The sequence below is a fragment of the Struthio camelus genome, chromosome 32, assembly GCF_040807025.1.
Source record: "Struthio camelus isolate bStrCam1 chromosome 32, bStrCam1.hap1, whole genome shotgun sequence".
Lineage (NCBI taxonomy): Eukaryota > Metazoa > Chordata > Aves > Struthioniformes > Struthionidae > Struthio > Struthio camelus.
In genome coordinates, this window is record NC_090973.1 from 576,294 (window position 1) to 590,867 (window position 14,574).

The 14,574-nt window shown below is 77.9% G+C and overlaps 1 protein-coding gene across 11 annotated transcripts; it reads left to right on the plus strand.

The window, feature by feature from the left end:
* The first annotated feature begins 1,606 nt into the window (after nt 1-1,606).
* CLN3 (CLN3 lysosomal/endosomal transmembrane protein, battenin) lies at nt 1,607-14,279 on the plus strand. Of its 11 annotated transcripts, XM_068923257.1 has the most exons (15): nt 1,607-1,705; nt 2,749-2,803; nt 5,885-5,972; nt 6,883-6,954; nt 7,466-7,545; nt 8,624-8,709; nt 8,792-8,864; nt 10,246-10,389; nt 10,488-10,614; nt 11,578-11,646; nt 12,560-12,615; nt 12,722-12,815; nt 12,900-13,040; nt 13,113-13,236; nt 13,317-13,458. In XM_068923257.1, the coding sequence occupies exons 1-14, from the start codon at nt 1,672-1,674 to the stop codon at nt 13,230-13,232; spliced, it is 1,239 nt and encodes a 412-aa protein (XP_068779358.1). In that variant the 5' UTR covers nt 1,607-1,671; the 3' UTR covers nt 13,233-13,236; nt 13,317-13,458. The 11 variants fall into 11 exon arrangements, with proteins under 11 accessions (XP_068779358.1, XP_068779354.1, XP_068779355.1 ...); XM_068923253.1 differs by lacking the exon at nt 12,560-12,615 and having other exon boundaries at nt 13,317-14,279; XM_068923254.1 differs by lacking the exon at nt 8,624-8,709 and having other exon boundaries at nt 13,317-14,279.
* The last annotated feature ends 295 nt before the right edge of the window (nt 14,280-14,574 follow it).

Sequence of the window (14,574 nt, forward strand, 5' to 3'; positions counted from 1 at the left end):
ACCGATGACGACGGGCCCAGGCGTCCGGGACCCCCCCCCCAAGGCACCGATGACGACGGGGCCCAGGCGTCCGGGACCCCCCCCCCTCAAGGCACCGATGACGACGGGGGCCCAGGCGTCCGGGACCCCCCCCCCACCAAGGCACCGATGACGACGGGGCCCAGGCGTCCGGGACCCCCCCCCCACGGCACCGATGACGACGGGGCCCAGGCGTCCGGGACCCCCCCCCCCCACGGCACCGATGACGACGGGGCCCAGGCGTCCGGGACACCCCCCCCCCACGGCACCGATGACGACGGGGCCCAGGCGTCCGGGACACCCCCCCCCAACGGCACCGATGACGACGGGGCCCAGGCGTCCGGGACCCCCCCCCCCCCGCGGCACCGATGACGACGGGGCCAGGCGTCCGGGACCCCCCCCCACGGCACCGATGACGACGGGGCCCAGGCGTCCGGGACCCCCCCCCCCCTCAAGGCACCGATGACGACGGGGCCCAGGCGTCCGGGACCCCCCCAGCTCCCGCCACCTCGGCGTTATTTATTGGCTATTTATTTTGGGGGGGGGACAATAAAAGGGGGGGGCGCCCCTCCCCCCGCCCCGCGATTTCCTTTCCCTCTTTTGGGCTCGTTCGGCCCCGATTCGGGTCGGAGGCGGCGGGAGTCGGGGTCTTGCACGAGGGTCTCGCACGAGGACGGGCAGGGGGCCGCGCACGAGGCCCTTGCGCAACGGCGGGGGGGTCTCGCACGAGGGTGCGGATTGGGCGGGGGTCTCGCACGGGGATGAGGGTCGCACACAGGTCTCGCACGAGGACGGGGAGTCTCGCACGAGGCCCTCGCACGAGGATGAGGGTCTCCCGAGCGTGGTCTTGCACAAGGGCCTCGCACAAGGGTGAGGGTCTTGCACAAGGACGGATCTCGCACAAGGTCTTGCACAAGTGAGGGCTCTTGCACAAAGACGGTTTGCACGAGGGCATCGCATGAGTGTGCGAGGCCTTGCACTAGGATGCGGTATCACATGGGATGGACAAGGGGGTCTCGCAGGAGAATCTTGCACAAGCGGGGGGACCTCGCACGAGGACGAGGGGTGTCACGTGAGGGAGCGGGGTGGGCGAGAGGCCTTGCACGAGGGCCTTGCACAAGTGAAGGGGCGTCGCACAAGGGCGGAGGTCTTGCACTAGGGCGAGGGGCTTTGCACGAGGGTCTTGCGTGAGCCTGCAGGGCCTCACGCAAGGAAGGGGTCTTGCACGAGGACGGGGGGTGTCTCGCACGAGGGCCTTGCACAAGTGAGAGGGCCTCGCACGAGGGTCTTGCACAAGCCTGCGGGGCCTTGCACGAGGACGGGGGCCTCGCACGGGGGTCTCACAAGCGAGCAGGGCCTCGCACGAGGGCGAGGGGCTTTGCACGAGGGGCTTTCGCACGAGGACGGGGGGGTCTCACACGAGGCTCTCGCATGTGGATGCCCCCCCCCCAACCCGGGGGCCCAGGCGTCCGGCCCCCCCCCTCCCCCACCCGGGGGCCTCGCGCTGCCCCTCCCCCCCCCGCCGCGGTCGGGCAGCGTCGGCGTCGCCATGGCAACGCGCGGCGCCCGGTGGGGGGGGGGGAGGGAGCGCTGTCACGTGAGCGCGCGGTCAGCTGACCGCGGCCGGCGGCTCCCACGTGACCGCGGCCGGTCATGGCGGCGGCGGCGGGCGGCGAGCGGCGTCCGGGTGAGTGAGGGGCGACCCGCGGCCGGACCCGCAGACCCCCCGGCCGGCCCCATAGCGGGCCCATAGACCCCCCTGGCTGGCCCCATAGCGGGCCCCACAGACCCCCCATAGCGGGCCCCACAGACCCCCCGGCCGGCCCCACAGCGGGCCCCATAGACCCCCCGGCCGGCCCCACACCCGGCCCCACAGCCCCCCCCGGCCGGCCCCACAGCGGGCCCCATAGACCCCCCGGCCGGCCCCACACCCGGCCCCACAGACCCCCCGGCCGGCCCCATAGCGGGCCCCATAGACCCCCCGGCCGGACCCACACCCGGCCCCACAGACCCCCCCGGCCGGCCCCACAGCGGGCCCCACAGACCCCCCGCCCGGACCCATAGCGGGCCCCACAGACCCCCCGGCCGGACCCACACCCGGCCCCACAGACCCCCCGGCCGGACCCACAGCGGGCCCCACAGACCCCCCGGCCGGACCCACACCCGGCCCCACAGACCCCCCGGCCGGACCCATAGCGGGCCCCACAGACCCCCCGGCCAGACCCACCCCCGGCCCCACAGACCCCCGGCCGGACCCATAGCGGGCCCCACAGACCCCCCCAGCCGGACCCACAGCCCGCCCCACACCCGGCCCCATAGACCCTCTGGCCAGCCCCACACCCGGACCCATAGCCCCCCCCCCAGCCAGCCCCATAGCCGGCCCACAGACCCACCGCTGGCCCCATCGCCCGCCCCACACCCGGCCCCCGGCCCCACGGCCCGACCCACAAACCCACTGCCGGCCCCCGGCCCCACATCCAGCCCCATAGCTGGCCCCACAGCCCCACACCGCACCCTGGCCCTACAGCCAGCCCCATGGACCCCCCCGGCCTGACCCACACGGCATCGGGGCCCCACAGCCAGCCCATAGACCCCATAGCCGGCCCCACACAGCACCCTGGCCCCACAGCCCCACTGTCAGCCCCATAGCCGGCTCCACACTGCCCCCCCAGCACCCCCCTGGCCCCCCAACTCGCCCCCCCACCTCACCCCCCCCCCCCCCCCCCGCAGACGAGGAGCCACCGGAGCCGCCCGGCGCCTGCTGGAGGGACAACGCTGCCTTCTGGTGAGTCCTCGTGCGAGGCCCCCCCCCGGCGGGTCGCGTCCCCCGTGAGCCCGGGTCCTCGTGCGAGGGCCCCCCCCAGGCGGGGTCGCGTCCCCGTGAGCCCCGGGTCCTCGTGCGAGGGCCCCCCCCAGGCGGGTCGCGTCCCTCGTGAGCCCCGGGTCCTCGTGCGAGGGCCCCCCCGGCGGGTCGCGTCCCCCGTGAGCCCCGGGTCCTCGTGCGAGGGCCCCCCCCCGGCGGGTCGCGTCCCCCGTGAGCCCCGGGTCCTCGTGCGAGGCCCCCCCAGGCGGGTCGCGTCCCTCGTGAGCCCCGGGTCCTCGTGCGAGGGCCCCCCCGGCGGGTCGCGTCCCCTGTGAGCCCCGGGTCCTCGTGCGAGGGCCCCCCCGGCGGGTCGCGTCCCTCGTGAGCCCCGGGTCCTCGTGCGAGGGCCCCCCCCGGCGGGTCGCGTCCCCCGTGAGCCCCGGGTCCTCGTGCGAGGGCCCCCCCCGGCGGGTCGCGTCCCCCGTGAGGCCCGGGTCCTCGTGCGAGGGCCCCCCCCGGCGGGTCGCGTCCCTCGTGAGCCCCGGGTCCTCGTGCGAGGGCCCCCCCGGCGGGTCGCGTCCCTCGTGAGCCCCGGGTCCTCGTGCGAGGGCCCCGCCCGGCGGGTCGCGTCCCCCGTGAGCCCCGGGTCCTCGTGCGAGGGCCCCGCCCGGCGGGTCGCGTCCCCCGTGAGCCCCGGGTCCTCGTGCGAGGGCCCCCCCGGCGCGTCGCGTCCCCCGTGAGCCCCGGGTCCTCGTGCGAGGGCCCCCCCGGCGGGTCGCGTCCCCGTGAGCCCCGGGTCCTCGTGCGAGGGCCCCCCCCGGCGGGTCGCGTCCCCCGTGAGCCCGGGTCCTCGTGCGAGGGCCGCCCCCCGGCGGGTCGCGTCCCCCGTGAGCCCCGGGTCCTCGTGCGAGGGCCCCCCCGGCGGGTCGCGTCCCTCGTGAGCCCCGGGTCCTCGTGCGAGGCCCCCCCCGGCGGGTCGCGTCCCCCGTGAGCCCCGGGTCCTCGTGCGAGGGCCCCCCCCGGCGGGTCGCGTCCCCCGTGAGCCCCGGGTCCTCGTGCGAGGGCCCCCCCGGCGGGTCGCGTCCCTCGTGAGCCCCGGGTCCTCGTGCGAGGGCCCCCCGGCGGGTCGCGTCCCTCGTGAGGCCCGGGTCCTCGTGCGAGGGCCCCCCCGGCGGGTCGCGTCCCCTGTGAGCCCCGGGTCCTCGTGCGAGGGCCCCCCCGGCGGGTCGCGTCCCCTGTGAGCCCCGGGTCCTCGTGCGAGGGCCCCCCGGCGGGTCGCGTCCCCCGTGAGCCCCGGGTCCTCGTGCGAGGGCCCCCCCCGGCGGGTCGCGTCCCCCGTGAGCCCCGGGTCCTCGTGCGAGGGCCCCCCCCGGCGGGTCGCGTCCCCGTGAGGCCCGGGTCCTCGTGCGAGGGCCCCCCCCGGCGGGTCGCGTCCCTCGTGAGCCCCGGGTCCTCGTGCGAGGGCCCCCCCCGGCGGGTCGCGTCCCCCGTGAGCCCCGGGTCCTCGTGCGAGGGCCCCCCCCGGCGGGTCGCGTCCCTCGTGAGGCCCGGGTCCTCGTGCGAGGGCCCCCCCGGCGGGTCGCGTCCCCCGTGAGCCCCGGGTCCTCGTGCGAGGGCGCCCCCCGGCGGGTCGCGTCCCCCGTGAGCCCCGGGTCCTCGTGCGAGGGCCCCCCCGGCGGGTCGCGTCCCCCGTGAGCCCCGGGTCCTCGTGCGAGGGCCCCCCCGGCGGGTCGCGTCCCCCGTGAGCCCCGGGTCCTCGTGCGAGGGCCCCCCGGCGCGTCGCGTCCCCCGTGAGCCCCGGGTCCTCGTGCGAGGGCCCCCCCCGGCGGGTCGCGTCCCCCGTGAGCCCCGGGTCCTCGTGCGAGGGCCGCCCCCCGGCGGGTCGCGTCCCCCGTGAGCCCCGGGTCCTCGTGCGAGGGCCCCCCCGGCGGGTCGCGTCCCTCGTGAGCCCCGGGTCCTCGTGCGAGGCCCCCCCGGCGGGTCGCGTCCCCCGTGAGCCCCGGGTCCTCGTGCGAGGGCCCCCCCGGCGGGTCGCGTCCCCCGTGAGCCCCGGGTCCTCGTGCGAGGGCCCCCCCCAGGCGGGTCGCGTCCCTCGTGAGCCCCGGGTCCTCGTGCGAGGGCCCCCCCCGGCGGGTCGCGTCCCCCGTGAGCCCCGGGTCCTCGTGCGAGGGCCCCCCCGGCGGGTCGCGTCCCCCGTGAGCCCCGGGTCCTCGTGCGAGGGCCCCCCCGGCGGGTCGCGTCCCCCGTGAGCCCCGGGTCCTCGTGCGAGGGCCCCCCCCGGCGGGTCGCGTCCCCCGTGAGGCCCGGGTCCTCGTGCGAGGGCCCCCCCCGGCGGGTCGCGTCCCTCGTGAGCCCCGGGTCCTCGTGCGAGGGCCCCCCCCGGCGGGTCGCGTCCCTCGTGAGGCCCGGGTCCTCGTGCGAGGGCCCCCCCCGGCGGGTCGCGTCCCCCGTGAGCCCCGGGTCCTCGTGCGAGGGCCCCCCCCGGCGGGTCGCGTCCCTCGTGAGGCCCGGGTCCTCGTGCGAGGGCCCCCCCCGGCGGGTCGCGTCCCCCGTGAGCCCCGGGTCCTCGTGCGAGGGCGCCCCCCGGCGGGTCGCGTCCCCCGTGAGCCCCGGGTCCTCGTGCGAGGGCCCCCCCGGCGGGTCGCGTCCCCCGTGAGCCCCGGGTCCTCGTGCGAGGCCCCCCCGGCGGGTCGCGTCCCTCGTGAGCCCCGGGTCCTCGTGCGAGGGCCCCCCCGGCGGGTCGCGGCCCTCGTGAGCCCCGGGTCCTCGTGCGAGGGCCCCCCCGGCGGGTCGCGTCCCCTGTGAGCCCCGGGTCCTCGTGCGAGGGCCCCCCCGGCGGGTCGCGTCCCTCGTGAGCCCCGGGTCCTCGTGCGAGGGCCCCCCCCGGCGGGTCGCGTCCCTCGTGAGCCCCGGGTCCTCGTGCGAGGGCCCCCCCGGCGGGTCGCGTCCCCCGTGAGCCCCGGGTCCTCGTGCGAGGGCCCCCCCCCGCGGGTCGCGTCCCTCGTGAGCCCCGGGTCCTCGTGCACCCGGGGGACCCTCGTGCAAGACCTCCCCCCCCCGCAGGATCCTGGGGCTCTGCAACAACTTCGCCTACGTGGTGATGCTCAGCGCCGCCCACGACATCCTGCGCCGCCCCCCGGCCGCCCCCCAGGTGGGTGCCGGGGCCTCGTGCGAGAGCCCCCCCGGGCGAGGGCCCCCCATGCCAGACCCTCGTGCAAGAGCCCCTTGTGCAAGAGCCCCCCAGGTGAGGGCCCCCCTGGTCCGGGCCCTCGTGCAAGAGCCCCCGTGCGGGAGCCCCCTCCCCGTGCGAGAGCCCCGTGCGAGAGCCCCCTGGTCTGGGCCCTCGTGCGAGAGCCCCCCCATGCAAAAGCCCCTCGTGCTGGACCCTCGTGCAAGAGCCCCCCATGCGAGAGCCCCCCTGGTCCGGGCCTCGTGCGAGAGCCCCCGTGCGAGAGCCCCTCGTGCTGGACCCTCGAGCGAGAGCCCCCCATGCGAGGGCCCCCCTGGTCTGGGTCCTCGTGCAAGAGCCCCCCGTGCGAGAGCCCCTCGTGTGAGAGCCCTTCTGGTCCGGGCCCTCGTGCGAGAGCCCCCCCATGCGAGAGCCCCTCGTGCCAGACCCCCATGCGAGAGCCCCCCTGGTCCGGGTCCTCGTGCGAGAGTCCCTCGTGCCAGGTCCTCGTGCAAGAGCCCTTCTGATCCGGGCCCTCGTGCGAGAGCCCCTTGTGTGAGAGCCCTTCTGGTCCGGGCCCTCGTGCGAGAGCCCCCCCATGCGAGAGCCCCTCGTGCCAGACCCCCGTGCAAGAGTCCTCCTGGTCCGGGCCCTCGTGCGAGAGCCCGCCGTGCCGGGTCCTCGTGCAAGAGCCCCTTGTGCAAGAGCCCTCCTGGTCTGGGTCCTCGTGCGAGAGCCCCCCGTGTGAGAGCTCTCCGTGCTGCGTCTCTCGTGCGAGAGCCCCTGGTGCGAGAGCCCCTCGTGCTGGGTCCTCGTGCGAGAGCCCCTGGTGCGAGGGGGGAGGGAGGGGCCGCAGCCCCCCCGACCCCCCGTCCCCCCGTCCCCCCCGCAGGCCGCCCGGCACCTGCCCCACGGCGCCGACGCCAACGGCTCCCGCTACGACTGCAACCCCGTGTCCACGGGGGTGAGCTCGGGGGGCGGGGCCTCGGCTTGGGGGCGGGGCTTGATCACAGAGGGGGCGGGGCTTGATCACAGAGGGGGCGGGCTTCTGCTTTGTGGGCGGGGGCTTCCTCCCGAGGGGGGGGGTGACCTGGCCCTTGGGGGCAGGGCTGCTGCTGCTGAGGGGGGCGTGGTCAGGCACGGAGGGGGCGTGGCTTCGCACCGAGGGGCGTGGCCAGTGAACTGTCGTGTTGTGGGCGTGGCCTGGGGGGGGTTTTGCCACGTTGGGGGCGTGGCCTGGCACTGAACTGCCATTATTGGGGTGGGGGGGCGTGGCCTGGCCCTAGGGGGCGTGGCCTGGCCCTAGGGGCGTGGCCTGGCCCTGAACCCCCCAGTTGTGGGCATGGCAGGGGCTGGGGGGAGTGACCCGGCTGGAGGGGGCGTGGCCCGATCCCGAGGAGGGCGTGGCCCGGCCCGATGTGGGCGGGGCCTGCCGCGGGGGCGTGGCTTACCTCGGCCCCGCCCCCCCGGGGCAGGCGGTGCTGCTGGCCGACATCCTGCCCACGCTGCTGCTCAAGCTGGCGGCTCCCTTCGGCCTCCACCTGGTGCCCTACAGGTGAGGGGGGCGCCCGGACGCCTGGGCCCCCCATCCCCGCCGGGCCCGGACGCCTGGGCCCCCCACCCCTGCCGTGCCCGGACGCCTGGGCCCCCATCCCCGCCGTGCCCGGACGCCTGGGCCCCCCACCCCTGCCGTGCCCGGACGCCTGGGCCCCCCACCCCCGCCGTGCCCGGACGCCTGGGCCCCCCATCCCCGCCGGGCCCGGACGCCTGGGCCCCGCCGTGCCTGGACACCAGGGCCCCCCATCCCCGCCGTGCCCGGACACCAGGGCCCCCCTGTGCCTGGACACCAGGGCCCCCCATCCCCGCCGTGCCCGGACACCTGGGCCCCCCATCCCCGCCGTGCCCAGACGCCGGGGCCCCCCATCCCCGCTGTGCCCGGACGCCTGGGCCCCCACCCCCGCCGTGCCCGGACGCCTGGGCCCCCCATCCCCGCCGCGCCCAGACACCGGGGCCCCCCATCCCCCCCATGCCCGGACGCCTGGGCCCCCCATCCCTGCTGTCCCCAGACACCAGGGCCCTCCATGCCCCCCCATGCCCGGACGCCTGGGCCCCCCATCCCCACCGTGCCCGGACGCCTGGGCCCCTCCGTGCCCGGACGCCTGGGCCCCGCACCCCCGCCGTGCCCGGACGCCTGGGCCCCGCCGTGCCCGGACACCGGGGCCCCCCCTCCCCACCATGCCCAGACGCTGGGGCTCCCCATCCCTGCCATGCCCGGACGCCTGGGCCCCCATCCCCGCCGTGCCCGGACGCCTGGGCCCCCCATCCCCGCCATGCCCGGACGCCTGGGCCCCCCATCCCCGCCATGCCCGGACACCAGGGCCCCCCACCCCTGCTGTGCCCGGACGCCTGGGCCCCACTGTGCCCGGACGCCTGGGCCCCCCATCCCCGCCGTGCCCAGACACCTGGGCCCCCCACCCCCGCCGTGCCCGGACGCCTGGGCCCCCCATCCCCACCGTGCCCGGACGCCTGGGCCCCGCCGTGCCCGGACGCCTGGGCCCCCCACCCCCGCCGTGCCCGGACGCCTGGGCCCCGCCGTGCCCGGACGCCTGGGCCCCAGCTTCGGCTCCCGGCAGCCCGCGGGTGGTGGTCTGCGCCCTGTGCGCCTGGGGCAGCTTCGCCCTGGTGGCGCTCTCCGCCGGCGTGGCCGTCAGCCTGGGGGGTGAGTGCCGGCCGGGGGGGGGGGGGGACACGGCGGGGGGGGGGCCGGGCCTGACCCCCCCCCCCGTGTCCCCCCCCCCCAGGCGTGGCGCTGGCCAGCGTCTCCTCCGGGCTGGGCGAGGTGACGTTCCTGGCGCTGAGCTCCTTGTACCCCAGGTGCCGGGGGGGGGGTATTTGGGGGGGGGGATATTGGGGGGGGTGCGGATGGGTTTGGCGGGGGACCCTGGGAAGGGGTTGGGGGGGTCATTGGGGAGCTGGGGGGACTGGAGGGGGGTCTTGGGGGGGCCGTTGGGGAGCTGAGGGGGGAGTTGGGGGTCTGGGGGGGCCATTGGGGAGCTGAGGGGGGAGTTGGGGGGTCCGGGGGGGCCATTGGGGAGCTGAGGGGGGAGCTGGGGGGTCCGGGGGGGCCATTGGGGAGCTGAGGGGGGATTTGGGGGTCCGGGGGGGCCATTGGGGAGCTGAGGGGGGAGTTGGGGGGTCCGGGGGGGCCATTGGGGAGCTGAGGGGGGAGCTGGGGGGTCCGGGGGGGGCCATTGGGGAGCTGAGGGGGGATTTGGGGGTCCGGGGGGGCCATTGGGGAGCTGAGGGGGGAGTTGGGGGGTCCGGGGGGGGCCATTGGGGAGCTGGAGGGGGGAGCTGGGGGGGTCCGTGAGCAGGGTTGGGGGGTCCGGGGGGCCATTGGGGAACTGAGGGGGGAGTTGGGGGGTCCGGGGGGGTCACTGGGGAGCTGAGGGGGGAGTTGGGGGTCCGGGGGGGCCATTGGGGAGCTGAGGGGGGAGTTGGGGGTCTGGGGGGGCCATTGGGGAGCTGAGGGGGGAGTTGGGGGTCTGGGGGGGTCACTGGGGAGCTGAGGGGGGAGCTGGGGGGTCCCTGAGCAGGGTTGGGGGTCTGGGGGGTCATTGAGCTGAGGGGGGATTTGGGGGGGCCGGGGGGGTCACTGGGGAGCTGGAGGGGGGAGCTGGGGGGTCTGGGGGGGTCACTGGGGAGCTGAGGGGGGAGCTGGGGGGTCCCTGAGCAGGGTTGGGGGTCTGGGGGGTCACTGGGGAGCTGGAGGGGGGAGTTGGGGGGTCCGGGGGGGCCATTGGGGAGCTGAGGGGGGAGTTGGGGGGTCTGGGGGGGCCATTGGGGAGCTGAGGGGGGAGTTGGTGGTCTGGGGGGCCATTGGGGAGCTGAGGGGAGAGTTCGGGGTCTGGGGGGGCCATTGGGGAATTGAGGGGGGAGTTGGGGGTCCGGGGGGTCATTAAGGAGCTGAGGGGAGAGTTGGGGGTCCGGGGGGGCCATTGGGGAGCTGAGGGGGGAGCTGGGGGTCTGGGGGGGCCATTGGGGAGCTGAGGGGGGAGCTGGGGGGTCCCTGAGCAGGGTTGGGGGGTCCGGGGGGGTCACTGGGGAGCTGAGGGGAGAGTTGGGGGTCCGGGAGGTCATTAAGGAGCTGGGGGGGGTGGTTTCGGGGGGTCCGGGGGGAGCCGGGCTGAGCCGTGTGTGTGTGGGGGGGGTCCACCCGCCCCCCCCCCGGCCGGGCCCTGACGCGTCCCCGCAGGGCGGCGGTGGCCTCGTGGGCCTCGGGGACGGGGGCGGCGGGGCTGGGGGGGGCCCTGGCCTACGGGGGGCTGACGCAGGCCGGGCTCAGCCCCCCCCGGGCCCTGCTGCCGCTGCTGGCGCTGCCCCCGGCCGCGCTGCTCAGGTAGGAGCGCGGGGGGGGGGGGGGGGGATATTTGGGGAGGGGGGGGGCGTGGGGGGAGGGGGGTTAAACAACTCCCCCCCCCCCCCCACCGCACGCAGCTACTTCTGCCTGCTGCGGCCCCCCCCCGCCGCCGCCCCCCCCGCCGAGCAGGAGCAGCCGCTGCTGGGGACCCCCCCGGCCCCCCCCGCCCGTCTGACGCTCGCCCGCAAGTGGAGGATCGTCAAGGTTGGGGCGGGGGGGGGGGGGGAACGCGCTCGGACGCCTGGGCCCCTCCCGGACACCTGGGTCCCTTTCCCGGACACCTGGGTCCCTTCCCCGGCCACCTGGGTCCCTTCCCTGGACGCCTGGGCCCCTCCTGGACACCTGGGTCCCTCCCCGGACACCTGGGTCCCCCCCGGACACCTGGGTCCCTCCCCGGACACCTGGGCCCCTCCTGGACACCTGGGTCCCTCCCCAGACGCCTGGGCCCCCCCGGACACCTGAGTCCCTCCCGGACACCTGGGTCCCCCCCGGACGCCTGGGCCCCTCCCGGACACCTGGGCCCCTCCCGGACACCTGGGCCCTTCCCGGACACCTGGGTCCCTCCCAGACGCCTGGGCCCCCTCCCTGGATGCCTGGACCTCTCCCAGACGCCTGGGCCCCCCCGGACGCCTGGGTCCCCCCCGGACACCTGGGCCCCTCCCGGACACCTGGGCCCCCCCCCGGACACCTGGGCCCCCCCGGACGCCTGGGCCCCTCCCGGACGCCTGGGTCCCTGCCCCGGACGCCTGGGCCCCCCCCGGACGCCTGGGTCCCTCCCGGACACCTGGGCCCCCCCCGGACGCCTGGGCCCCCCCCGGACGCCTGGGTCCCTGCCCCGGACGCCTGGGCCCCCCCCGGACGCCTGGGTCCCTCCCGGACACCTGGGCCCCCCCCGGACGCCTGGGCCCCTCCCGGACGCCTGGGTCCCTGCCCCGGGCGCCTGGGCCCCCCCCGGGCGCCTGGGTCCCTCCCGGACACCTGGGCCCCCCCCGGACGCCTGGGCCCCTCCCGGACGCCTGGGTCCCTGCCCCGGACGCCTGGCCCCCCCCCCGGACGCCTGGGCCCCCCCCGGACACCTGGGCCCCCCCCGGACGCCTGGGCCCCTCCCGGACGCCTGGGCCCCTCCCCGGACGCCTGGGCCCCACGCCAGCTGTCCCCTCGCCGCAGGGTCTCCTGAAGTACCTGGTGCCGCTGGCGATCGTCTACTTCGCCGAGTACTTCATCAACCAGGGCCTGGTGCGTCCGTGGGGCAGCCGTGGGGCAGCCGTGGGGGTCGCTGTGGGGTGGCCGTGGGGCAGCTGTGGGGGTTGCCGTGGGGTGGGCTGTGGGGTCGCTGTGGGGCAGGCTGCAGGTTAGCTGCGCATTGGGCTATGGGGCAGCCATGGGGCTCGCCGTGGGGCAGCTGTGGGGCTGGCCATGAGACAGCTATGGGGCTGGCCATGGGTTGGCTATGGGGCCAGCCATGGGGCAGCTATGGGGCTGGGTGTAGCGCAGCTATGGGGCTGGCTGTGGGGCAGCTATGGGGCTTGTGGGGCAGCTGTGGGGCTGGCCGTGGGGCAGCTGTGGGGCTGGCTGTGGGTCGGCTATGGGGCTGGCCAAGAGGCAGCTATGGGTCTCATTGTGGGGCAGCTATAGGGCTGGTTGTGGGGCAGCTATGGGGCTGGCTGTGGGGCAGCTATGGGGCTGGGTGTAGCGCAGCTATGGGGCTGGCCATGAGGCAGCTATGGGACTTGCCGTGGGGCAGCTATGGGGCTGGCCGTGGGGCAGCTATGGGGCCGGCCATGGGGCAGCTATGGGGCTGGGTGTAGCGCAGCTATGGGACTGGCTGTGGGGCAGCTATGGGTCTCATTGTAGCACAGCTACGGGGCCGGCCATAGGGCAGCTATGGGGCCGGCCACGAGGCAGCTATGGGGCTGGCCGTGGGGCAGCTACGGGGCCGGCCATGGGGCAGCTGTGGGGCTGGGCGTAGCGCAGCTATGGGGCCGGCCACGAGACGGTTACGGGTCGGCTATGGGGCCGGCCACGAGGTAGCTGCAAGAGCGGCAGTAAGCTAGCCACGGGGCAGGCCGTGGGGCAGCCCGTGGGGCCGGCCGTGTGTGGGGCAGCCGTGGGGCCGGCCCTGACCCCCCCCCCTCCGCCGGGGCCGCAGCTGGAGCTGCTCTACTTCCCGGCCTCGCGGCTGAGCCACGCCGAGCAGTACCGCTGGTGAGAGCCGCCGTGGGGCAGCGGCCGGCGCCGTGGGGCGGAGGCCGGCGCCGTGGGGCGGCGCCGCCCCCCAACCGCCGCCGTGTCGCCCCCCGACCTCCGCCAGGTACCAGCTGCTCTACCAAGGCGGCGTCTTCGCCGCCCGCTCGTCCCTGCGCTGCCTCCGCCTGCGCCGCCTCTGGCCCTTGGCCCTGCTGCAGGTGACGGGGGGGGGGGGGGACACACGGCGTGGGGCGGGCGGCTGTGCCCCACGGCTGCCCCCTAAGCGCCCGGCCGCCCCACAGAGCCTGAACGCGGCGCTGGCGCTGAGCGCCGTGGCGGCGGCCTGGCTGCCGGGTCCCGCCGGCGCCTTCGCCCTGGTGGCCTGCGAGGGGCTGCTGGGGGGGGCGGCCTACGCCAACGCCGTGGCCAACGTGGGGCAGCAGGTGGGTGTCCGCGGCGGGGGGGGACGGGGGGGGGACGGCGCCGTGGGGCTGACGCCCGCCCCACGGCGCCAGGTGCCCCCCGAGGAAGGCGAGTTCGCCATGACGGTGGCGGCGCTGGGCGACACCGTGGGCATCGCCCTGTCCGGGGCCGCGGCGCTGCCCGTGCACGGCTACTTCTGCCGCCGCTCCTGACCCACGGCTCGGCCCCACGGCGAGGAGGAGCGCTGGGACCCCCCCAGCTCTGCCCCACGGCGAGGAGGAGCGCTGGGACCCCCCCGGCTCGGCCCCACGGCGGCCCGGCGGAGACACCGGCTCGGCCCCACGGCGAGGAGGAGCGCTGGGACCCCACGGCTCGGCCCCACGGCGAGGAGGAGCGCTGGGACCCCCCGGCTCTGCCCCACGGTGAGGAGGAGCGCTGGGACCCCCCGGCTCAGCCCCATGGCGGCCCGGTGCCTCCCCCGGCTCTGCCCCACGGCGAGGAGGAGCGCTGGGACCCCCCGGCTCGTCCCCACGGCGGCCCGGTGTCTCCCCCGGCTCTGCCCCACAGCGAGGAGGAGCGCTGGGACCCCCCGGCTCAGCCCCACGGCGGCCCGGTGCCTCCCCCGGCTCTGCCCCACGGCGAGGAGGAGCGCTGGGACCCCCCGGCTCAGCCCCATGGCGGCCCGGTGCCTCCCCCGGCTCTGCCCCACGGCGAGGAGGAGCGCTGGGACCCCCCGGCTCAGCCCCACGGTGGCCCGGTGCCTTCCCCGGCTCTGCCCCACGGCGAGGAGGAGCGCTGGGACCCCCCGGCTCAGCCCCACGGTGGCCCGGTGTCTCCCCCGGCTCTGCCCCACGGCGAGGAGGAGCGCTGGGACCCCCCGGCTCGTCCCCACGGTGGCCCGGTGTCTCCACCGGCTCTGCCCCACGGCGAGGAGGAGCGCTGGGACCCCCCGGCTCAGCCCCATGGCGGCCCGGTGCCTCCCCCGGCTCTGCCCCACGGCGAGGAGGAGCGCTGGGACCCCCCAGCTCTGCCCCACGGCGGCCCGGTGCCTTCCCCGGCTCTGCCCCACGGCGAGGAGGAGCGCTGGGACCCCCCGGCTCAGCCCCACGGTGGCCCGGTGTCTCCCCCGGCTCTGCCCCACGGCGAGGAGGAGCGCTGGGACCCCCCGGCTCGTCCCCACGGTGGCCCGGTGTCTCCCCCGGCTCTGCCCCACAGCGAGGAGGAGTGCTGGGACCCCCCGGCTCAGCCCCACGGCGGCCCGGTGCCTTCCCCGGCTCTGCCCCACAGCGAGGAGGAGCGCTGGGACCCCCCCGGCTCAGCCCCACGGCGGCCCGGCGGAGACACCGGCTCGGCCCCACGGCGAGGAGGAGCGCTGGGCCCCCCCGGCTCAGCCCCATGGCGGCCCGGTGCCTCCCCCGGCTCTGCCCCACGGCGAGGAGGAGCGCTGGGACCCCCCCGGCTCGTCCCCACGGTGGCCCGGTGTCTCCCCCGGCTCTGCCCCACGGCGAGGTGGAGCCGTGGGACCCGTGGCGAGGGGGAGCCCCAGCTCTGCCC

Coding starts and splice junctions, on each gene's coding strand:
- CLN3 (XM_068923253.1), top strand. CDS start 1,672: ATGGCGGCGGCGGCGGGCGGCGAGCGGCGTCCGG. Junction 8,710..8,791: donor CGTGGCCGTCAGCCTGGGGG/GTGAGTGCCGGC, acceptor CCCCCCCCCCAG/GCGTGGCGCTGGCCAGCGTC. Junction 12,816..12,899: donor GGCCCTTGGCCCTGCTGCAG/GTGACGGGGGGG, acceptor GCCGCCCCACAG/AGCCTGAACGCGGCGCTGGC.